Source organism: Gobius niger (genome assembly GCF_951799975.1).
Source record: "Gobius niger genome assembly, chromosome: 11".
Classification (NCBI taxonomy): domain Eukaryota; kingdom Metazoa; phylum Chordata; class Actinopteri; order Gobiiformes; family Gobiidae; genus Gobius; species Gobius niger.
In genome coordinates, this window is record NC_136862.1 from 34,843,826 (window position 1) to 34,868,627 (window position 24,802).

General features: G+C 45.6%; 1 protein-coding gene across 1 annotated transcript; it reads left to right on the forward strand.

Annotated features, from left to right (window-relative positions):
- Positions 1–19,021: 19,021 nt before the first annotated feature.
- LOC306970712 (olfactory receptor 4B13-like) lies at positions 19,022–19,960 on the forward strand (the record flags this gene model as incomplete). Its single annotated transcript, XM_079566739.1, has 1 exon — positions 19,022–19,960. The coding sequence occupies one exon, from the start codon at positions 19,022–19,024 to the stop codon at positions 19,958–19,960; it is 939 nt and encodes a 312-aa protein (XP_079422865.1).
- Positions 19,961–24,802: the final 4,842 nt, after the last annotated feature.

A 24,802-nucleotide genomic window follows, 5' to 3' on the forward strand; every position in this document is an offset into this window, starting at 1 on the left:
CTAATTTACTGCAGTTGCACACCAACAGAAGGTTCCGTCATCATTGTAGTGCGATATAGACTGGTGCTATGGGACTGAAAAAAGCAGAACACCCCCTCTTTAAATGTGCTGTATAAATAAAGTTAACATTTGCATTGCATAGTACATCTTGGAAAGGTTCCTCCTTGTGTGTAAATTCAGCTAGCAGAACTGATTAGGACTGACAATATTATCGTAGATGTCAGTAGGGAGACCAGATTGTCAAAATAAACCAATAATAAAAGTCAAAACAAGGCCCTATCCGTCAGAAGCTGCTAAACTTTTCCTTTGCAGGTGGTACTCTTACTCAAGTACTTCTTGGGGTGCAGTATATTTTTCTTCAGTGATGGGTCTGTGACGTCAGGATTGTGGATAAAAGCAAAGGACTAACAGTGATCAGAACAGAGGACACGGAGGAGGCAGAGAGAGTCCAAACAGGTACAAACAGTGTTTGTCTGTGTAGCATGAGTGCGTGTGGCTGGAGTTCATGTGATGTGCCTATTGTCTCTGGTCCTACAGGGAGACGCTGTTCTGAGGGACTTTCTTTTCCTTACAGAGGTCATGTTCACACTGATGTTTAAACTTTAGATGAAGCGGGACCCATTATTACTCTGAGTTTGATGCATGGACAGCAGACACAGAACTTAGTATCAGTTTTTGTTCCATGTGGATAGGCCCAGAAGTGATAGACATGAACCGTAAACCAGATCCATACATCGACAATATGTTTCAAGAAGAATAGAATTCAGGCCTGTTCCCCCTCAGGGAGAAACGATGGGTCTGCAGAGTGTAGTAATGTCACAGCATTAAAGGTCCAAACTCATTCGTAGCTTTCCTAATGCATTTGTAGCATCCAAATTCATTACAGGGACAAGTCTATAGCCAAATTTCACAACTTGCAGGGTCACTTTTCAGGGTCACATTCACAAAAATGCTGCAAAAATGTTATCCATAAAATGGATACAAATGTTTTATAATTTCATGCACGCTGTTGTCCCTACAAGCATTTGAGTTTACAGTATACTAAAGGAGGATAAAATCATTTCCCTTCTATTTCTAGAAGTAAAATCAGGCATACCTTCTCTAACTTAGTTTATGACAGAAAATAAATCTATTACATTTTGGGACAAACCCAAACACGTGATAGGTTTGTGTTGATCCGGAGACACGTGGTCAGGAGCAGGATTTGAACTCTTAGAATCAGATCAACAGAACAATCAACCAGCCGTATCCATTTCATACATTTATTAAAAAGTACCAATATGGAACTTGGTTCTTTCTGTTGTGCGTTGTGTTAGTTTTTAGCTCATTATCGTTCATGAAGAAACACATATTTATATATATTTCATAGGGTAAAGACCCTGTGAACATCAGAGAGTTTAGAGGAGGGAGACGCTGTTCTTAGGGACTTTCTTTTTCTTACAGACGTTGTGTCCACACTAATGTTTAATCTTTATGATTATTAAGGCACAAAAGAGTTCTACTGTTGACCCTGAGTATGTTTTCTTTTCTCCGTCAGTCGACCCCAGGTCAGCTGGGTGCCATGCCTTTGGTCCAAAAACCCATTAGTCCGAAGTCTCATTATTCCGAAAATTGACCATTGAGCAGAGGCACCATTAGTCCGACATCTGTTTAGTCAGAAACAAACAGGCCCATTGGTCCGAAGTCCCCTCAGTCCGACCATAAACAGTGGAGATTTGCTCGTAGAAGAGAATAGCTATTTCACATGACATTTATTAAAATTTTAAAGTTTAGAAATAAATAATATGAGCTTTTTTAACGTTAAAATAATTCATATATTTTTAGGATAATTATTAATACAATTACCCTGTTTATGGTCAGACCAACGGGACTTTGGACCAATGGGCCGCTTTTTTTTCGGACTAAAGAGATGTCAGACTAATGGCACCCCTACAGAATAATGAGATGTGAGATGGACAGACGGAACATGCGGCGTCAGCAGTGATGCGGTCGCTGTATCGGTCTGTCGTGGTGAAGAGGGAGCTGAGTCGGGGCAAAGCTCTCGATTTACAGATCGATCTACGTTCCCACCCTCACCTATGGTCATGAGATTTGGGTCATGACCGAAAGGACAAGATCGCGAATACAAGCGGCCGAAATGAGTTTCCTTCGCAGGGTGGCTGGGGGTGAGGAGCTCAGTTACCCGGGGGGAGCTCGGAGTAGAGTCGCTGCTCTTTCACGTCGAAAGGAGCAGCTGAGGTGGCTCGGGCATCTGTTTCAGATGCCTCCTGTTTGTCTCCCTCAGTAGGTGCACGAGGCATGTCCTAGTGGGACATGGCCTCATTGAAGGCCCAGGACACGGTGGTGGGACTATGTCTCCGAGCTGGCCTGGTGTCGCCTCGGGGTCCCCCCAGAACAGCTGGAGGAGGTGTGGCCTCGGGGTCCCCCCGAACAGCTGGAGGAGGTGTCGCCTCGGGGTCCCCCCGAACAGCTGGAGGAGGTGTCGCCTCGGGGTCCCCCCGAACAGCTGGAGGAGGTGTTGCCTCGGGGTCCCCCCGAACAGCTGGTGGAGGTGTGTGTGGACCGGGAAGTTTGGGCGTCTCTGCTGAGACTGCTGCCCCCGCGACCCGGCCCCGGATAAAGCGGAAGAAAATGGATGGATGGAGACGTCGGATCAATGGATCTGAATGAGAAGAAAAGAATCTTTTTCAAATGATTTGGCCTGCAATTAAAACGTAGTCAAAATACAGACTAAACTGTATCATTGGCCAGGAAAGAAGGAAAGAGACAGGGACAGAGACAAAATTTAGATCCGTCAGTGACCAGTCCGGTGTACCTGGCCCCGCACAGTCTCCTGTTTACTCTGCCGGTACAGGCGCTTCTTTGCGTCCACATTAAATGCATGACATTAGCAATGCACAACAGAAATGTATTTGTTTACTTTATGTTATTCAGTCAAGTGTGATTTACCATATATTTGACCACTTTCAGGCAGCACGGTAGCACAGCGGTTATTGCTCGTGCTTCACAGCTAGAAGGTCCTGGGTTCGATTCCCACCAGGGACAGGGCCTTTCTGTATGGAGTTTGCATGTTCTCCCCGTGTCTGCGTAGGTTTCCTCCGGGTACTCCGGTTTCCCCTACCACTAAAAACATGTACAATAGGCCAGGATGAATGTGAGTGTGTTAGAGAGTGCGCATGGGGGACGACGGATGGAAATTAGCCCAAGGCTACAATCCGGTGTTCATTAAAGGAATAGGCCACCGTTTTTACATACTGAGATATGTTCTTACCTAACCTTATCCAAGTTAATATATCCCCGTCTGGTCTTTGTCCGTGCACTCTGTCAGGCAAACGGAGCACATACGCAGCCTCTCCCACATGTCATATAGCTCCAAAAAAGCTCACGATAGAAGCTACCAAGCTCTTCCACGTGTTCCCTATTTAAATAAAGTTACGTGAAGTGTTTTCATGAGAAGTATATTTACACAGAAATGTAACATGTCGATTTTATAAGCAGATAAAAAGGGGTTCTATATTGTGAGGCGTAATGATACAGGAGCAGTAACTCCTAAAGACTTCCCGCTCACTTCCGTCAGTAGAAGCTGCGTGACTTGTAGAGCAGCAGAGAACAGTTGAAGAAGCGTGGATAACTTGTGAACGATGCCTTTTACGTGCATCGTGCCGGGCTGTGATAACAAGCAGAAAGTATATAGTGTAGTGATGTTTCACAGATTTACAACTCACCCCGGACGACGACACAGGACACAGGAGCTCCACCATGAGGTAGGAATGCACGAGCACTTTCCCAAAATATATTTTCTGCTTGTTGTAAAAGGCTCTGTACAAGTCACGCAGCTTCTGTTGACGGAAGTGAGCGGGGAAGTCTTTAGGAGCTACTGCGCGGACGTTTTGCTCCTTGTATCATTACGCCTCACAATATAGTCCCCCTTTTTATTTGCTTATAAAATCGACATGCTACATTTCTGTGTGTAAATATACTTCGCATGAAAACACTTCACGTAACTTTATTTAAATAGGGAACACGTGGAAGAGCTTGGTAGCTTCTATCGTGAGCTTTTTTGGAGCTATATGACATGTGGGAGAGGCTGTGTATGTGCTCCGTTTGCGTGACAGAGCGCACGGACAAAGACCAGACGGGAATATATTAACTCCACTAAAGTGAGGTAAGAACATATCTCAGTATGTAAAAACGGTGGCCTATTCCTTTAACATCCACTGTCCTGACCAAATAAATAAATAAACAAATACTTTATAGCACTCACAGTATTGACGCATGTGGCCACCGGCTCCCACCCCATGTTTTTCTATTTATTCGTAACACTTTCGTAAAATACTTTCAGTCATATGCATGGGCCTGTCTCACATCCTCATGAAGACTGTTCCAGATTTTAGCTGCATGAAACTGAACCGCAGCGTCACCGTGTTTATTATTGACTCTGGGAACCACCAGGAGGCCCCTCCCTGAAGTTCCCAGGGCCCGAGATGGTTCACACGGCTCTAACATGTCAGAGATGTACTTTGGAGCTAATCCATGAAAAGACTTGTAACAAGCAGAGCTGTTTTAAAGTCTATTCTCTGAGTGACAGGAAGCCAGTGCAGAGACCGGAGCACTGGACTAATATGGTCGTATTTCCTGGTTCTTGTCAGGACTCGAGCAGCAGCGTTCTGGATGTACTGTAGCTGTCTGACAGTGAGGCCGTTACAGTATCTAACCTGCTGGAGACAAATGCATGGATAAGTCTCTCTAAGTCTGTTTTTTACACTATTCCTCTGATCTTAGACATGTTTTTCAGATGGTAAAAAGCTGCTGATGTTATTGCTTTGATGTGGCTGTTTAAGTTCAGGTCTGAGTCCATGATTACTCCTAGATTTCTAACCTGATTTGTGTGGTTTTAGAGAGAGAGACTCAAGGTGACTGATAACACTTTGTCTTTGTGCCTGTGGGCCAAAAACAATGATCTCAGTTTTGTCTGAGTTTAGTTGGAGAAAGTTGTTTTGCATCAGAGAGTAGACAGAGAGTATCTACAGGCCCATGTTCACCTGTATCAGTGACAGAGAGTATCGACAGACCCATGTTCACCTGTATCAGTGACAGAGAGTATCTACAGGCCCATGTTCACCTGTATCAGTGACAGAGAGTATCTACAGGCCCATGTTCTCCTGTATCAGTGACAGAGAGTATCTACAGACCCATGTTCACCTGTATCAGTGACAGAGAGTATCTACAGACCCATGTTCACCTGTATCAGTGACAGAGAGTATCTACAGGCCCATGTTCACCTGTATCAGTGACAGAGAGTATCTACAGGCCCATGTTCACCTGTATCAGTGACAGAGAGTATCTACAGGCCCATGTTCACCTGTATCAGTGACAGAGAGTATCTACAGGCCCATGTTCTCCTGTATCAGTGACAGAGAGTATCTACAGACTCTCCTGTATCAGTGACAGAGAGTATCTACAGACCCATGTTCTCCTGTATCAGTGACAGAGAGTATCTACAGACTCACCTGTATCAGTGACAGAGAGTATCTACAGGCCCATGTTCACCTGTATCAGTGACAGAGAGTATCTACAGGCCCATGTTCACCTGTATCAGTGACAGAGAGTATCTACAGGCCCATGTTCACCTGTATCAGTGACAGAGAGTATCTACAGACCCATGTTCACCTGTATCAGTGACAGAGAGTATCTACAGACCCATGTTCACCTGTATCAGTGACAGAGAGTATCTACAGACCCATGTTCACCTGTATCAGTGACAGAGAGTATCTACAGACTCACCTGTATCAGTGACAGAGAGTATCTACAGACCTATGTTCACCAGCCGTCAGTGACACGTAGATTTGAGTGTTTCAAGTTTCAAGTTTAATGGTTTTGTATAGCCCAATATCACAACAGAAGTCGCCTCAAAGGGCTGCAACAAACATCAAGGCAATAAAACACAGCAACAAATATGACAATTAAAAGTTCAGGTAAATATAATGGCAAATATAATGTCCAAAGGTAGCGATGAGCGGCGTGGGTGTCCCCCGTCCTTAGACTCTCCAGTACGGCAAGGAAAAACTCAAAAACCCGGCAGGAGAAAAGAGAAACCTTGGGGAGAACCACAGAAGGAGAGATCCACTCCCATGGACGGACGGGCTATAGAGACCCAGGCCGAAGGATCCCTCAGCAGACGGGCCAAGATCACAGACCGTCCAGTCCTCAGATTCCAGAATGCCAGTTCCTCCGTTCACCCAGGTTCCTCCATTCGATCTAGACAGGCACTCCCGAGGGGGAGTGGGACAGGAGACACCATGTGAATAGTGATGAACAGACTACAGATAAATTAAGTATTGTATCATGATAAAACAAAGTCTGCAGTAAGAAGAAGAGGATAGCGCTCAGTGGACCGTACTTCCCACAGCAGTGTTTCTCCTGAGGCAGCTTTACTTCGGGCTGTGGGTTAGTGCTTTACCTAACTGACCTGATTATAAGCTAATTCGAAGAGGTACGTTTTGAGCCTAGTCTTAAATATAGGGACTGTGTCTGCTTCTTTAACGTGGGCTGGGAGTTTATTCCACAAAACCGGAGCTTGGTAGCTAAAGGCTCTGCCTCCTACAGTGTCATCTGCATAGTTGTGGTACGACACATTGTTGCTGTTTATTAGCTGACCCAATGGAAGCATGTACAAGTTGAATAAGAGGGGTCCCAAGATTGACCCCTGGGGGACTCCACAGGTCATGGCAATTTTGTCTGAGACACAGTTGCCAATTTTAACAAAGTACGTCCTGTGCTCGAGGTAGGACTTAAACCAGCTTAGAGCAGTACCAGAGATTCCCACCCAGTTTTCTAACCTGTGAAGTAAGATCCTGTGGTCCACTGTGGTCCACTGTGGTCCACTGTGGTCCACTGTGGTCCACTGTGGTCCACTGTGGTCCTGTGGTCCACTGTGTCAAAGGCAGCGCTCAGGTCCAGCAGAACTAAAACTGAGACCTTACCTGCGTTGGTGTTCATGTGGATATCATTTGTCACCTTGATCAGAGCTGTCTCAGTGCTGTGGTCGGGCCTAAAGCCTGACTGGAAAGTATCAAACACATTGTTAGACAGGAGAAAGTAAGTGAGCTGCTGATATACTACTTTCTCTAGGACTTTTCCTAAGAATGGCAGGTTTGATATGGGCCGGTAGTTGTTCAGTACCTTGGCATCAAGGCTGCTCTTCTTTAGAAGAGGCTTAATGACTGCAGCTTTCAAGGCCTTTGGAAACGCTCCAGTCTCGAGTGAGATGTTGTTCCTCCAGTAGCAGTAGGATCAATTTGCTGCTCTGAACGGTTGTCATTCTATTGTTTATAATTGCAAATAGAGAATTAGGGCAGGCGAGCTACAAACCTGCTGAGAGGCCCCTCCCAACGGGCTCATAAACCTCGTCTTTTAATGCACCTCACAGTACAGGAACGTCTAAAAAAAAAACGAAAAAAAAAAAAAAACAGATAGGGCAGCTGGGTGGGGGTTTGTTGATGGGGAGCTAACGCCCTGTTCTGTTTAGTGACTTTAACCAGTGGCCTGTATGCTGGCAGTAACAGAACAGTTATGTGGTCTGAGGCACCAAGTAAAGTAGTCCAACGAATGCAGATAAAATGGCCCCCAGCCAGCAAGCTAAAAGTGTGGGACCAGTTTGGGGAAGATGCCACAAAGATTGTATCCAGCCTATGGAAGGGAGATGTGGACAGTCATCTCCAAGCAATGACCCCTGTCATCATGAGCTTTGGAGCAGAATGATTTGGAGAGGAAGAGCGGAAGGCCAGCAAAGTTCAAGGACCATACTCCATGAACCGAAGAGCTGCAAAAATCCATCAGCTGGGGCGGGAGCTTCGGTCGCTTGCAAAGCAATACAGGAAAGCAGAAGAGGAAGAGAAACCGCCACTGGCAGAGCTGCATAACATCTTGAAGAAGAAGCTCATAACGCTGGGGAGAGCAGAGTGGCTCAGGAGGCGTAGCAGAGAGCGGATCAGGAAGAGAGCCGCCTTTATTGCTAACCCATTTGCCTTCACTCGGTAGAAAGAGAAGAGGGCATTTCACATGCCCAAAGGAGGAAGTGGACCAATTTCTTCATGACACCTTGCGAGATCCAGAAAGAGAGATCAGTCTCAGCCCCCAACCAGCCCTCATCCACCCGGAATGCGCATGCGCAAGCTGGTGAAGTCGCCAGCCAGGAGCTGTCTCGAACTGAGCTTTTACTCACACTTATTTATTTATTTTTTTATTCACATTGTGTTGTTTTTACCCAGCATTTTATGGTGACATTTTATTGGATTTTATCAGCAATTTTAACTGCACTAACTTGCACAACTCGCTACCCGGCCGGTCCCAGCAGCTAGCTAGCTGCCCCTGTCCTCGTCATGCCCCCAGAAGACCAGGACCCGGTCAAAATGATCACAGACCTAAAACTCCACAACCAGAGACTGGTAGCGCAGCTCAAAGACAATGAAAAGCTCCTCAATAGATTTATGGACATTGCTCACCAACCATCACAGCACATATCAAAAATGAGCGCCTCGCTGCAGGACACGCTAGCCTGGGACCCCCTTACCTGCCCGCGCCCGTCATCCTGCTCAACCCCATCTCCTGGTAACCAGTCCTCCTGGGTGGACATCGTGGTCCAGGGCAAACAAATACACCCCCCTGACTAACGCCTACGGTTCAATTCCACATAAGCTGGAAGAGCTGTCCCTAATGCACCACCATGTCCCCAGCAAGGTCAAGGACCTCATCTTGAACTATTACAGCAATTTCAGATTGAGAGTCACTTCTGGGCAAGTAACATCAAGCTGGCACCGACTGGAGAAAGGCATTATCACAGGGTGCACAATATCAGTCATCCTCTTCGCCCTTGCTATGAACATGGTGATAAAAGCTGCAGAGGTGGAGTGCAGAGGCCCGCTGGTGAGGTCTGGGCTCCGACGGCCCCCATTAGAGCCTACATGGATGACCTCACTGTCACCACGTCATCTGTGCCAGGCACCAGATCCTTTAAAGGAATAGGCCACCGTTTTTATATACTAAGATATGTTCTTACCTCACTTTAGTCGAGTTAATATATCCCCGTCTGGTCATTGTCCGCGCGCTCTGTCACGCAAACGGAGCACATACGCAGCCTCTCCCATATGTGACATAGCTCCGAAAAAGCTCACGATAGAAGCTACCAAGCTCTTCCACGTGTTCCCTATTTAAATAAAGTTACGTGAAGTGTTTTCATGCGAAGTATATTTACACAGAAATGTAACGTGTCGATTTTATAAGCAAATAAAAAGGGGGACTATATTGTGAGGCGTAATGATACGAGGAGCACAGCGTCCGCGTAGTAACTCCTAAAGACTTCCCCCGCTCACTTCCGTCAATAACCTTTAGGAGTTACTGCGCGGACGTTTTACTCCTCGTATCATTACGCCTCACAATATAGTCCCCCTTTTTATTTGCTTATAAAATCGACACGTTACATTTCTGTGTAAATATACTTCGCATGAAAACACTTCACGTAACTTTATTTAAATAGGGAACACGTGGAAGAGCTTGGTAGCTTCTATCGTGAGCTTTTTCGGAGCTATGTCACATATGGGAGAGGCTGCGTATGTGTGAGCGCACGGACAAAGACCAGACGGGGATATATTAACTCGACTAAAGTGAGGTAAGAACATATCTTAGTATATAAAAACGGTGGCCTATTCCTTTAAGGGCTGGAGAGGCTGATTGGGTGGGCAAGAATGAAATTTAAGCCAGCGAAATCCAGGTCACTTGTCTTGCGGAAGGGAAGAGTATCTGACAAGTTCCGCTTCACTCTTGATGGGACCACAATACCATCTATAACAGAAAAGCCAAAAGTCTGGGAAAACTCTTTGACCAAAGTCTCCGACATGTGGCAGCCATCCAGACATCTATCAAAGAGCTTGAGGCCTAGTCCACACGTAGCAGGGTATTTATAAATCCCTCCTCCGCCAACAAAAAAATTGAGTCCACACTGCCTCGTTTTTTTAAATAACGGCATCCACACTTAACCACGTAAGTGTCTGTTCAGCACATACATTATTTTTTATGCACTGTAGTCCCAAAATCACCGTTGTAGCTTTACAGACCTACCGAACAATTGTGAGACGACATATACAAAGGCATTTGCCATTTTTTGTAATCTTCCGTCAGATTAACCCTTAATAACACCTTTAAAAAAGTTACGTTAAGGGAGCTTCGACACAAAATGTGCTTACAAATTAAAAGAGCTATAACTCAATGACGGAACAATATTTTGTTAAACTTTTTTATTTTGAAGGTCTGACTGTCCTCTTTTCATACATATAAACATATTATAACTTTATAAACATTTCAACCCTTTAAATGCCAACTGTTTGACCCAAAGTTACAATAGTGCATGTTCAAAAAACACAAAAAAATGAAACATATTAAAAATATTTCCAAAGCAAAATCTCTCTCTCTGCTCTGGCTGATGTGGCCTGATATCTGTGAAATATGACCCAAAAGATTTGTGTCTAAGTTAAAATGTGTTTATGTAGCGGCGATTTTAGTAAAAAACTCACGTTAATGGAGCTTCCACACACAAATGTGTTTGTAACTTTAGAGAGCTATTACTCAATGACCTTTCAAAAACCTTTTTTTTTTTTGTGGTGGAGGCTGACCTCTCCTCTTGTCATACATATACAAATAATCAAACTTTTAAAATAGTAGAGCCCTTTCATTGCCAACTTTCAATCGTAAAGTCACTAAAATGTATTGCCATTGTGGCCCCATTCATTTACATGGTCCATAGACTTACATTGTAATCACGATTTTTCAAAACGCTTCTAAAAAACAGATTAAAAATGTTATTTCAAACTTCTACATATTTTCTGAACCTTCAGGCTTCAAACTAACACCCTGACATGTTTTTTTTCACCATGAGGTCATTATTACCTAGTTTGGCAAGAGGAAGAACATGCCTGTTATTTCCAATATTAAAGGTCGTAAATAACATAAACAACTGCATTACTCCATTGTTACTGAATCTTTCCCTTTATTTTGTGAGTGTTTATGAAAGAGCAAGACAGAGTTAGAGGTTTTTGAACCGGTATTTGGACAAAAATTATTGGAATTCTACAGTCGTCTCCACACAACCCTGTATACAGCCTGATAGTCTTTATTTGCCTCTGCAAATGTTCCTTCTTTTTGTACAAATACCAGTTCAAAAACCTCTAACTCTGTCTTGCCTCTTCCTAAACACTTCCACAGACTCACTCTGATGCAGAAAGTCACAAAATAAAGGGAAAAATTCAGTAACAAGGAAGTAATGCAGTTGTTTATGTTATTTACGACCGGGTTAGTAATATAGGAAATACCAGCCATATTCTTTCTCTTGCCAAACTAGGTAAAAATGACCTCATGATGAAAAAACAGTGTCAGGGTATTAGTTTGAAGCCTGAAGGTTCAGAAAATATGCAGAAGTTTGAAATGAAATTTTTAATCCGTTTTCTAGAAGCGTTTTGAAAAATTGTGATTATAACGTAAGTCTGTGGAGTCAAGGGGCCCACAATGGAAATCCATTTTAGTGACTTTGTGACAGAAAGTTGGCAATGAAAAGGTTCAAATATTTAAAAAGTTGTATTATTTTTATATGCATGACAAGAGGAGAGGTCAACCTCCAAATAAAAAAAAAGTAAAAAAAAAATAGTTCCTTCATTTTTTTTATAGCTCTCTAAAGTTAAAATCACATTTTTGTGTCGAAGCTCCCTTAACGTGAGTATTTTTTTAATGAGTGTTAACAATGGGGTAAAAATCCAAATGACATCAAATTATTTTTAGATCATCAAAAAATACACCCCCTGGGGAAGTTTCACTCAACTGGCTTTAGAAATGTAGGAGTTATGCAAAAAATAAAAGTCCAAAAGCACAAAAATGTGCCTGGGTGTAATAAAGGGTTAAATAGGCTAGTACAGCGAGTAACTTTCTTGACCAAACTGACGGCTGATCGCTGACAGACTGACCGGACACATAATGACTCCAACAACGGCAGAAGCGAGGACTGTGGCAATCGTCTCACCGTTTCCTCCGGGAGGACAACTTTATCTCAATAATAATAATAATAATAATAATAATAATAATAATAATAATAATAATAATAAATAATAATGTATTGGTTTTATATAGCGCTTTTCTGGACACTCAAAAGACGCTTCACATTGCACTATTCATTCACTCCGTACTCGGTGGTGGTAAGCTACTATTGTAGCCACAGCTGCCCTGGGGTAGACTGACGGAAGCGAGGCAACCAGTCTGCGCCATCACCACTCACTCACTCACTCCATTCACTAGGCTTCCTGGTGTTACTAAACGGTCTCCCATCCAAGCACCGACCAGGCCCTTCCCTGCTGAGCCTCTGAGGTCTGACGGGATTGGGCAGAGCAAAGGCGGTGTGGCCACAAAGTTTCAAAGTTCTCCTGCAGAAGCGCGTCCCGGTGTTACGCTGCAAACTGCATGACTGCTGAGAAATGCACCCGCGCTGTTATGTCTACGAGGAACATGTCGGATATGGGACAGTTTTGGTGTAAAATAACTGACTGTAAAGTGCTCCTTCACCTACGCGCGTTGACAGGAAGCAGTACTTGAGCTTTAGCAAAAAGCGTTAAAGCTAACACAGTTTGGAGGCGTCCAATGCTGTTTCTGATGTAAACACAGGCCATGCGCCGCACGCTGACAGTGACGTGGTGGAATACTTCGGTTACTGATGTCCACACTCAAACGCGTAACCGGAGGATTCCCAAATCTTCACTTTGGCCGGAGTTTTTAGAAACCTTTTGATCGGCCAGATCGTAGGATAATATCTTCGGTTTGTGAGATACCCTGCTACGTGTAGACGGGGCCTGAGTCATGGCTTCGTGGAGTGGACAAATCAGGACTTCCTGGAAAGTTCAAATGCTGGATTTATCAGCATGGCATCTTGCCCCACATTCTCTGGCCGCTGCAGGTGTACAACATCCCACTAACGTCTGTAGAGGCTATGGAAAAGAAAATCAGTGGCTACCTACGCAGATGGCTCGGTTTGCCAAGGAGCCTCACCAGCACAGCTCTGTACTGGAGGCAGAACATCTTGCAGCTCCCCTTCAGCAGTGTCATTGAAGAATTTATAGTCTCGAGGGCCAGAGAAGCTTGGCAGTACAGAGAATCAAAGGATCCAAAGATTTCTGCAGCAGGAATTGAGGTACGCACTGGACAGAAGTGGAGCTGGCTACAGCAGAGGCTAGACTGAGGCATAAGGCAATAGTGGGAGTTGTTGCTAGAGGGAGAGCGTGTTTGGGCTGCTTCCCTTCAGTCCAGCACAACAAGGCCCAGGGGAAGCAGAAGAGGAGCCTCGTTCAAGAAGAAGTGAGGGAGGCTGAGGAGGAAGCAAGATCCAGCAGACTGGCTGGCATGAGACAGCAGGGTGCATGGATGAGATGGGAGAATGCGGTGGAGCGGAAACTCATCTGGGCTGACATCTGGCGGGCCGAACCCCAGTGCATAAAATTTCTCATTCAAGCAGTATATGACACCCTTCCCAGCTCAGCAAACCTTCACACCTGGGAAATAGCGGAAACACCATCCTGCCCTTTGTGTTCAGACAGAGGAACACTGGAACACATTTTGAGCAGTTGCCCAAAGGCCCTGGGTGAGCAGTGACCAGTGCTGAAGGCAGTGGCAGAAAGTGTGCCATCACATGCTGCAGACAGCTGAGCCGATCAAATACTCTCATCCCTTTCTTCACGGCAGGAGAGCAGACCAAACGCGCTCGAAAAGAAGTGGGGGGCATGCTCTCCTCTGCCCGGGACTGGCAGTTGATGGTTGATTTGGGCAAACAACTCAAATTTCCACAGCACCTCTCGGCAACCTGCCTGCGTCCAGACACCATCGTTCTGTCAGAAGCTACTAGACAACTTGCTCTAATAGAATTGACAGTTCCTTGGGAAGACCGAATCGAAGAGGTGTTTGAGAGGAAAGCTGCCAAATACCAGGAGCTGGTGAGCTGGGCGTTCCCTTTACAGCGCCTACACGCGGCTGGGCATGAGTGATGAGGACATGGTTACTTCTCTGCATAGGACATTATGTTATTTAAAGGGGCTAGGTGAAGCTTGTCAGTTTTGTACTCGCAATTGCCCCCTCAGGCCAAACGCGTAACTGCAACCTCAATGATAAGCTCGCGCATGAGGCGTGCAGGCTGTATGAGCACCAGAGATAACAGTCCTGTCCTGGTCAATTTATATATTTTCAGGCATGACTTCAACTAAGGTAAGAAACGTCACTGTTTGGTAAGATATTTACACCAAATCAATTTGAGTGGATATTTTCCAAGATGTGATACTTGAGCAAATGCATAGCAAAGTGAAGCAAGTGAAGAAGCCAAATAATACAGATAAACTAATGAATTACGTTTGAAGGAGGAAAAAAAAAACTCATATACTTTGTATGCATAAACAAAAGCCGAAGTGTAAAACAATTCCACTGGTAGAAATGCTACTAAGAAAAGCCAAAATCATCTCTTCAATTCCCTGGGCCCAATAAAGTTAGTGTAGCATGAGCAACTTGTAAACTATGTTTGTAAACGGCACATGTCCAGTGTTTACTTTTTGTAGTCGTTTCACTACTTGTAAATCTGTGAACAGTCACTCTTATTTTGCGGCCAAGAAAAGCTAACATTAGCAATATTACTTTTGCCATTGTAAATACAGCACCATTACCTGACACTACTAGTCTACTACTAATACTACACAACTTGTCTGTATGTATAAAACTATTAGATCAACTAGTTGAGTAAATATTAGTTACCCATGTAACAGTAGTTCTACGAAATGTGTGCATATCTCTCAGAAGCACCAGCTTCCCGCCCTGAGAGGATCAAAGAACTGACCGCTCCAATCATCCTTGGGGGTCCACACACCCCTGTGCCCAATAAAAGGGGTACTCCCTTCAATCGTCTCCCAAGGGTGGTGCACACATTTCGTAGAACTACAGTTACATAGGTAACTTAGATTTCTACTTCAATTGTGTGCTTGCCTAAGCTTATGTGCAAGCTTATGTGCTTGCAACACAAGCATAAAACAACGCAATGCGCAGCTGTGTACTACCAGCAGGCATTAGAGCGGGCCAGGGGCATCTCTATACGTCCCAGGGAGCGGCCAAATGCTCCCTAGGTAGCAGGGGCCCACGGGCAGGGTGAGGAGCCAATAGCTGTTAATCATACCTGAGTGCCTCACCAAGAAAAAGGCAATCGGGGAACGCCTGCACTAGCCGCCTCTTCCAAGAGCGCTAGTGCAGACTCCACCCCTGATAATAAGGGTGTCCGAAGCCGCCTCTACCAACAGCGCCAGCCACCCGAAAGAATAAGAATATACGGCACAGTTCGGGCAGGCCGCCTCTCCCAAGAGCACCTGAGGCACCGTGAAGGAAAAACAGGAGCTTGAAGCTGCCTCTTCCAAGAGTGCTAGGGCACCTAGAGGGCCAAACCAAACCAGGTCATCCCCTCCCGGACCACCGCTGGGCTGGGGGGAATTCACAGCCATCCACCACCCAAAACACCCAACTGAACCAGCTATGACTGCACAAACATTGAAGAGGACGACCAAGACGCTGCCATGCAGACCTCCTCAATTGAAGCTCCATAGAGCAGTGCCGTCGAAGCCGCAACTCCACATGTGGAGTGTGCTCTGACCACTGCTGGCGGAGGGAGTCCTTGTGCCTCATATGCGGTGCGGATGGCAAGGCAAATCCAGTGGGCCAATCTTTGAGAGGACAGTGGGGCACCCTTGTTCCTGACCCCAAAGCCCACGAACAACTGATCAGAGCATCTGAAGCTGGCAGTCCACTCAAGATAGTCTGAAGGTCCCAGGTCGCCTTGAAGTAAGCGCTTCACCAAAGGGTGACTGCGAGCAGTGTGGACTCTGAACCTCATGTGAGCAGTCCCTGGAGAAAACTGAGTACATCTTGTATAGAACAGGATGTAGGGTCCAGGTCCCTCCCTGAACACCAGTCAGAGAAAAGATGCCAACCAACCCTGTAAGCCCTGGTCGTAGACGAGGACCGAGCACCCTCTATTGTGGCAACAACTGAAGAGGCGAGGCCGAGGTTTACCCTTTTCAGCCTCCAGACCATCAGCCTGCGCCCCAGTACTGCCTGAGTCAAGGTGTTGGTCTGTCCAGGAGGAGCCACGGACAGAGCCGCCTTAACCAATGGGCTAGCAGGGGCTGGAGCCCAGGGGCCTATTGTATTCATGGGCCTATCACGGGGGTCGGCACCCGCGGCTCTGGAGCCGCATGCGGCTCTCTGGCCTCCTTGTAGTGGCTCTTGTCTTCAAGGAGTCACGCGGTTCTGATGAGTAATCCATCAGAACCGCATGACTCCTTCATCACGACGCCTCTTATTGATGCCGCTTTGCGCCGCAGCTCCTTTATATGATAAACCTGCAGGCGCGGAGCCACTGCAGATACACGCCTGCAGATCCACGCCTGCAGATACACGCCTGCAGATACACGCCTGCAGATACACGCACCACTCGCACCATCCCAAATGTCTGCGCTGTTTTAGGATCCGCGCTACACGTTGTAAAAAGCCCGTCTGAATCTGTCCTCTTCATTTACGCTTATACGTGCAGCTGCTACGTTATTAAGAACCAAAACAAAGCGCACGTGCTGAAACATGTGCTTTTGCGCGCTCGCTCGTATCATTCAGAAACTGCGACGCTGAAGGGCTGAGAATATCCTTAGACCCTCGTTCATAAAAATAGTGTCTGCCTATGGGTACATTAAGGTGGGCCTGGCCACGGATCCCCTTGTGCCATTGACACCTAGTCGGGGTACCACCTGGCGCTCGGACTGTCTGGGGCTATGAACGCCCACAGAGTGTCCTCACTCTGTGGAGCAGAGGCGCAGGGGTGTAAACACGCAAAGCAGGCTGGACAGCCATGGTCGATGGGCCATGGCATCCACGCCGATCTCCAAACGATCTACCATAGCCTGGATGCCAGGCCCGAAGAGGGAGGACTGGTTGAGTGGCAGGCTCAGAAGACTGCGTTTGTCAGCCTCCTTCAGTGTGGACAAAGCCAGCAAAAGATGGCGGCAGCCGACCTGTGCAGTGCACATGGTCCGTCCACCATCGAGGGCAAGAGCTTATGACATACGAGCGAAGGTCGCCATGGTGGTTTCAGCTTCCTTCATCTCATCAAGAGAAAGCTGGTCACGACCGCGGATCAGTTTGTCCAGAGAGGTGGTGAGCAAGGCCATGTTGCACAACCTGTGCAGCGTTAGCATAACAGAGGTTAAGGATGGAAGACACTGGGGCCAGAAGTAGAGGAGGCATCTTCAGCTCTATTCGGGCAGCAGCAGAAGCGATGAGGCCCGGGAGACGATCCATGGGATATCACTCACGCGGCTGCACCTCCTCAGTGAAGATGAAGAGAGCATCTTCCTCAAACAGACGTTGATCATCGTTTTCGTTGCCAGCAGCCCAATCTCTTCTCGGAGCGGGCGAAGGCGGCGGGTTTCTCTCCTGCATCGGGAAGCAAGAGGCGGGTTCCGCTCCCACACGGGGGAGGCTTGAGCATCCAAGTCCTGCTCGGATAGCTCCGGGGAGGCAGGAGCCATAAAGGCGTGACGACGCTCGCGCACCTCCCGAGGGAGTGCGAGGCAAGCGGCACAGTCTTCCACAGAGTGGCGTCGGCCCAGGCAGAGGAAGTAGCTAATGTGCTGATCCCACGCGAGGAGCGGTGCTGCGCAGGAGCCGCACACCCGTAGCTTGACGCCGGAAGGCGACGGGGTATCAAGCGTTGGAGTCAGATTTAACTGAGAGGAAAAAAGGAGACAATTGAAGGGAGAGTCCCCCTTTTATAGGGCACAGGGGTGTGTGGACCCCCAAGGATGACCGGAGCGGTCAGTTCTTTTATCCTCTCAGGCGCTTCCAAGAGATATGCAATAGCACAGCCTAAGGGCAAGCACACAATTGAAATAGAACTTCAAAATATGATTATCTTATGGCTTGTTTCAGTGAAGTTTGTATAAAACATGCACAGACACCAATGTTTTGAAAGCATCACCAACACTTTTTAGTAATAATGCGAGTCTCTTGTTATTGAGATTCTCTCAACATTTTCTGATGTTTACTCTGGTTCTTTGCCTACGCCGATCAGACTTCACTTTGAGCATTTTTTTGGCACTCGAAGAAACTCTGTTTCTTTTTGCTAGTTCATTACTTGGTTCAGTAATTTTTTCCCACCCTCCCAAAAAAAACAGAATGTAAATGCTAAATGTAATTGTTTAAGTATGTGAAATAATTAATAGAGACCTATTTTGGTCTCTAAAAAAACATTTTCTGTAGATTTATCCATAGTAATAGATTATTTCTTCTATCAACATCTTTATCTTTCAAACTTAAAATGTTTAAAACTACTCATTTGCTCAGTGATTCATACAACTGAACAAATCATAGATTAATGATAAATAGATTGGAGTGATGACAGGCACAGCACAGTCAGAGCACGACAATAACAGACGCAGTTAGCCATGCAGCTAAAGTTTACCTGGACCAGACAGGCCTAGTCCGTGCATCACTGAAACCCAGATGAGTGTTTTTCCACAGAAAAGCAGGCGGTGGTTCCCGTCTCATGCAGCTACGGAAGTCTCGCTTTTTGAAGAGTTTAAATACTTGGGATAGTTCAAATATCGATTAGTATGATCATAGCCACCACTCAAAAGATAATGAATAAAACACCAAATTAGGCCAAAGAGCAGTTTGTCACTCAACAGCGTCCGTGGGAAACAATAGTGAAACTAAACTAAACTAAACTAAATAAATGGCCCAAAATTGGAAAAGTGGGCCTACCGAACATACTGAACCTGCACCGTTACACCCCTACGAAAAAGTATATTTTGATTGTCTAATTGCAAAAACTAAACGTGACTTTGACTGTACTACACTTTTCCTTCTGAAGGGCCTGTTCTAACACCTGTTGTCCTCTGTTAATCCTCAGCAGTAGATGGCCAACAGCTCTGACGGCTCGGTGCTGCTCCTCGAGTCCCTGACGCTGGACTCGGGCACCGTTCTCTCTACCTTCCTCATCGTTCTCTTTGCCTTCACTTTTGTTCTTCTGTCCAATGTGACCATCTCCCTCCTCATCCTCCTGAACCGCTCCCTGCACCAGCCCCTTTACCTGCTCTACCTAAACCTCTCTGTCAACGACCTGCTGGGCAACTCTATGATCATGCCTCGCCTCCTCGCCGACCTGCTGCGTGCTCCATCTCTCCGCACCATCCACCTCTACAGCTGTGTCATCCAAGCGTTCCTCACCCAACTCACCAATACCACAGGACACACCATCCTAATGATCATGGCCTTCGACCGGTATGTGGCCATCTGCAAGCCGCTGCAGTACTCTGCGATCATGACCGGCAGAACCGTGGTGAGGCTGGTGGTCTGGGCGTGGGGCGTGGCCTTTATATTTGTGGCAGTTTCGTTCGGGCTGACGTTACGGTTGACGCGCTGCCGAACGCTTGTCATTGGACTTTACTGCAGCAACGCAGGGCTGTTTAAACTCTCCTGTGAAAGCACATACATCAATAACATCTTTGGACTGTTTTACGCGGCAGTTCTTTTCTCCAGCTCAATGGGGAGCATGGTTCTGACGTATTCCAAGATAATGGTGATTTGTCTGAGGAGTAAGAACGCCTCTCTGAACAGCAGAGCTCTGCAGACCTGCTCCACACACCTGCTGTCCTACCTGGTTTACCTCTTTGATGGGTTGCTGATCATCGCGTTCCACAGGTTTCCAAAACTTACTCAGGAGCGCAAGTTCATCACCATCATGTTTCACCTGCTGCCGAGCGGCGCCAACCCGCTCATCTACGGCCTGCAGTCCACCGAGATACGCAGGAGCCTCAGCCTGTTCTTCAGACCAAAGCTCTCCAACAGCACATGAAATGCAGATGATCACAAGTAGAAAGTTCTATGGAAGTACAAGAATAAAATTTAAAGTTTTACTTTCCTGAAACAATTAAAAAGCAATTAATGAAGCTAGAAATAAATATATATGTATATATAATTATTATATAATATATAGCTAGGACTAAATAAATAGATGTCCGTTAAAAGCTAAGCTAAAAAGGTGGTTCCAGAGGCGAAGGCCGTAATGTTGGAAAGACGCCTCACAGTGAGTCTTTTTGTTGACATCAGGAATAACTAGGAGACCCCTGCCGGAGGAGCGAAGGGGCCATGAAGGTTCATAAGGTAAAAGCAGTTCTGAAACATAAGAAGGACCAAGACCATTAACACATTTAAAAACCATTAAAAGAACTTTAAAATCGATCCTGAAACACACTGGGCCAATGCAGCGATTCTAAAACCGGTGTAACGTGGTCCCGCCTCCTGGTCTTCGTCAGGACACGAGCTGCTGAATTTTGTAAAAGTTGTAAACCTGATATCCTCTTTTTGGGAAGACCAGAAACAGGGCATTACAGTAGCGGATACAACTGGTGATAAAAGCATGCATGAGCGTCTCCGTGTTGGCCCGAGAGAGAATGGGGCGGACTCTGGCTATGTTCTTTAGATGTAAAAACCTATCTTTATGATATTCTTAATGTGTGGAATAAACGCCAGCTCAGAGTCAAAAATCCCACCCAGGTTCTTCACCTGTGAGGAAGGATTAAAGACAGTGACTGTAGTTTGGGTAAAAGTTTCTCTCTCTGGGCCTCAGGGCCAATGATTAACATTTCATTTTTGTCCTGGTTAAGCTGGAAAAAGTTTTCTGTCATCCAGAATTTGATTCTAAAATGCAGTTAAAAAGTGCATCTATTGGCCTGGTGTCATCAGGAGACATGGAAATGTATAACTTTATCATCAGCATAACTGTGAAAATTGACTCCATATCTCCTGATGACATCACCGAGAGAGAACATATACAGGTTAAAAAGCACTGGGCCTAAAATTAAACCCTGGGGCACACCACATGTCATTTTATGGACCTTAAAGAAGGAGGTACCCACACTTACCAAAAATGTCCCATTTGTGTACAGCACCAGAGAGGCCGATTTGTTTTAAACGAGTTAAAATAATAGTGTGGTCGACTGTATCAAAGGCAGCGCTCAGATCCAGAAGAACCAACAATGTGACTTTCTGTGAGTCATAATTTAATCTAAAGACATATAGAATCTTTAAGAGGGCAGTCTTGCTGCTGTGTTTTTCTAAAATTATGCTTAAAAATGGTAAATTGGATACTGGTATGAAGTTATTAAAATCCGTACAGTCCAAATTGCTCTTCTTCAACAGGGGCCTCACCACCGCCCCTTTAAAGGGAGCAGGGAAGACCCCCGTCTGAAGAGAGAAATTCATCATGTTTAGAAGCTCGTCTCTAAAAGATCCATAAAATGTTTTAAAAAACGGGGTTGGGACCGAGTCTAAAAGACATGTGGTGGGGAGGAGAAAGCTTTATCAAGCATCTCAGCTTTAACCAGGACAAAACTGTCCAGTGTTTCCTCTGGAACAAATAGACCATCAGATGTGTTTAGAACCGTGTTACTTTGGGTAGATAAAATATTACATCTGATAGTGTCTGTCTTTCCTCTGAAGTGACAGGCAATGAAGGCTGACATCATTCACAAAATCTGTATTTAACCTTTTGGTCACTGTTATTCGTAAAGTGATGCGTACATTTAGGAGAAGTTTGTGACAAAAAGTTATTATTTAAAAACAGTGAATTTATATTGTTGGGGCATCAGGGAAGTTAATTTGGTATAAACCAAAGGTATTAATGGACACAGACTCTATATTTTATTATTTATTTTATAATTGAAAATATATGTATTCATTCATTTAATATCTATAGCTTATTTATATTGTAATAAAGTTGATAAAGAGTCGCTCATGTTAATCTTTCGCCACCTGTTGGACATTCTGTGTAACATCTAGTCACCTGCAGGTAAAAGGGCACATATTTTGTAACTACTATTATATACTAATCTAATAAGTTATTTTGCTAATAGCATCAAAATAAAAATGTGCATGTACAAGGATTGCACCCTACAGTTACACCAATACGAACCCTAATAAAGGTAAATGGTCACAAATACTGTATATAGCGCTTTTCTATACCTTCATTTGGCTCAAATCGCTATACCATGAAGGAACCACTCACCCACTCACACTCTCGTTCATGCATCAGTGTCAGACTTTGGAGGCCAGGAGGGGGAAGTTTTGGCATTGTGATTTCTATATATATATCCCACTATATATCCCTGTTTCTTCCTTTTTTGGCAATATTTTCTGCTTAATTAGTATGTTTATATGTTTCCAGTGTATTATTGCTCAGTCATTTAGCTGCATGATAGACAGTTTATATTTATACCTATTGCTAGGCGCTATATGATACTGTATGTAACCTGAGTTAGACTCTTTCTTTCTTTCTTTCTTTCTTTCTTTCTTTCTTTCTTTCTTTCTTTCTTTCTTTCTTTCTTTCTTTCTTTCTTTCTTTCGGTTTATTGTTTCAGACCACATATTTAACCCAACAATATCAATAAACTTTGTTAAAGACACCTCTCCTCTGGATTCCTTCCCTGTACTGTCACCGTGCTCAACCAGTTAAAAACCACAGTGGGCCATCCACCAGCCTCCACTTCATTTGGTCCTTCGAGCCGGATTGAGCGCCCTCTACATTAACTACATTATTAACTACATTATTAACTCTGAGTGATCCTCTTGAATGCCGACTGTAACAAGTGAATTTCTCCTTTGTGAGATCAATAAAGGATTATCTTATCTTGTCTTATCTTACAGTATGACGCAAGCAACTGCAGATGTTACAGAGCCCCAAGAAAGGCCACAACAAGACCGCCGTCTTCCTCAGTATCTAGGGGATTATGAAGTCGGATATCCACTGCTACTCACCAATCCAAAAGTCGCTTTGCATCGCTCTAGTAGCCACTGTAGAAGCCAATCTAGGAGATCCCGTAGTACCACATGCGGCAGCAGCTTCCCCTGATCAAGCAAGGGCTACTATCCAACATACTTCTGTACCACCATTCGGAGCAGATTTACTGATTGCATCTGCTTATGGGATTCCCAGGCCTACACTGCCGTACTTCGAAAGTGGACGGGAAAGTGACTTCGCATTGCTCAACATGGCCCTTGACAACCTCCTGAGTGCTCACCTCAGTGAACAGTACAAGTATCAGGTTCTGCTCGGCCAGCTCAAGCACGCTAGCGCACTTCAAGTAGCCAAAGCTTTTAATGTACCACCAGCAGCCATACACCAGTGCACTCCAAGCACTAGAAGACAAGTATGGTCAGCCACGTCAGCTTGTTCAATCTGAGCTTGGCGCCATCTTAAGTATGTCAGCTTTCAGACCAGGAGATGCGGCTGCATTTGACACCTTCGCCCTAGCTGTACAGTCATTAGTTAGGATGCTGAGAGCACTGGAAGGGCAGAAATGTTATAAGCTACTGTGTGGATCACATGTTGATCGTCTGCTGAGCAAGATGCCACCAAACCTCCGCGATAGCTTTGTGGAATACTGCCTGAAGCGGAGTATCCTGCAGACAGGTACGGACAGAACGTACACACTCCCGGATCTCGCTGACTGGTTGCAGATTAAGTCCCAAGCAAAACGGATCTCCAGTCGTGCAGCCTCACTCTTCAGCTCAGAGCCTGTCCAATCGGAGCATGCCTGTAAAGGACAAGTCCACACCAGATCTGCTGACTCTTGATGAGAAGCCACCTCCATCAACCTCCGCTCCATCTAAAACCACTCCTAAGCCAAAGCCATATTACCATCGATGCGATAACAGAGACCATTATCTCAACTCCTGCAATGAGTTCAAGAAACTTAGCACCAATGAAAGAATACAGTGGATAGTGGATGGCAAGCGATGTTGGAAATGTGCAAGGAACCACTCAGCAGATACCTGTTTCTTGAAGTGCCAATGCAAGGTCTGTAAGGAGATCCACCTCACCAGCCTTCATGACTCCACCCAAGCCAGTTCTGGCGCTGTTCTCATGGTCAACGTGCTTTCTACTCAGATCTACTTTGACCGCCCAAACCGCTCTCAACGGGTCATGTTAAAGATCGTGAGTGTCCTAGTCCACAATGGCGACCAAGCGATGGATATCTTGGATGATGGATCAGAAAGGACCGTTGTTCTTCCTCAAGTGGTCCAACAGCTGAACCTCAATGGCAACCCAGAGACCCTAGCTCTACGGACTATGCATCACAGCATCAAGCACCTTACTGGTTCATCTGTTTCATCCGCAATGCCTTCACAGCTTCAGAACTTAGTCTTGCGGAAGTGTCCTACCCTATAGGAGCTCTTCAACAGCACTACAAGCACCTTAAAGGTCTCCCGCGATGTCTGCTGAATCAAGTCCAGCCGCTGATTCTGATTGGGTCAGACGCACCTCACTTGTTGACTCCAATCCAACCTACACGCAAAGGAACTGAAGGTGGACCCATCGCCGTCTGCACAGTCCTAGGATGGACACTGCAGGGTCCAACGAGTCCTTTCCAGAATTCACCTTGCTACAGCTGAGGATCGGCAAGAGCTTGGGCGCAATGTGGAACGCTTATGGCAACTTGACATCCTCCCCGTACGTACATCAGGTCGAAACAAGATCAACAGGCATTAGGGCCTACTGCAGTCAGCAACTACGAGAGTCAATGTGAAAGGAGTGGAACGCTACACTACCACGTTGCTCCAACGCACTCCAGTAGTAAAATTACATGCTCCTCAAGAAGCGGTGCTCCCTCGCCTTCGAAACACCAAGCTGGCAAGG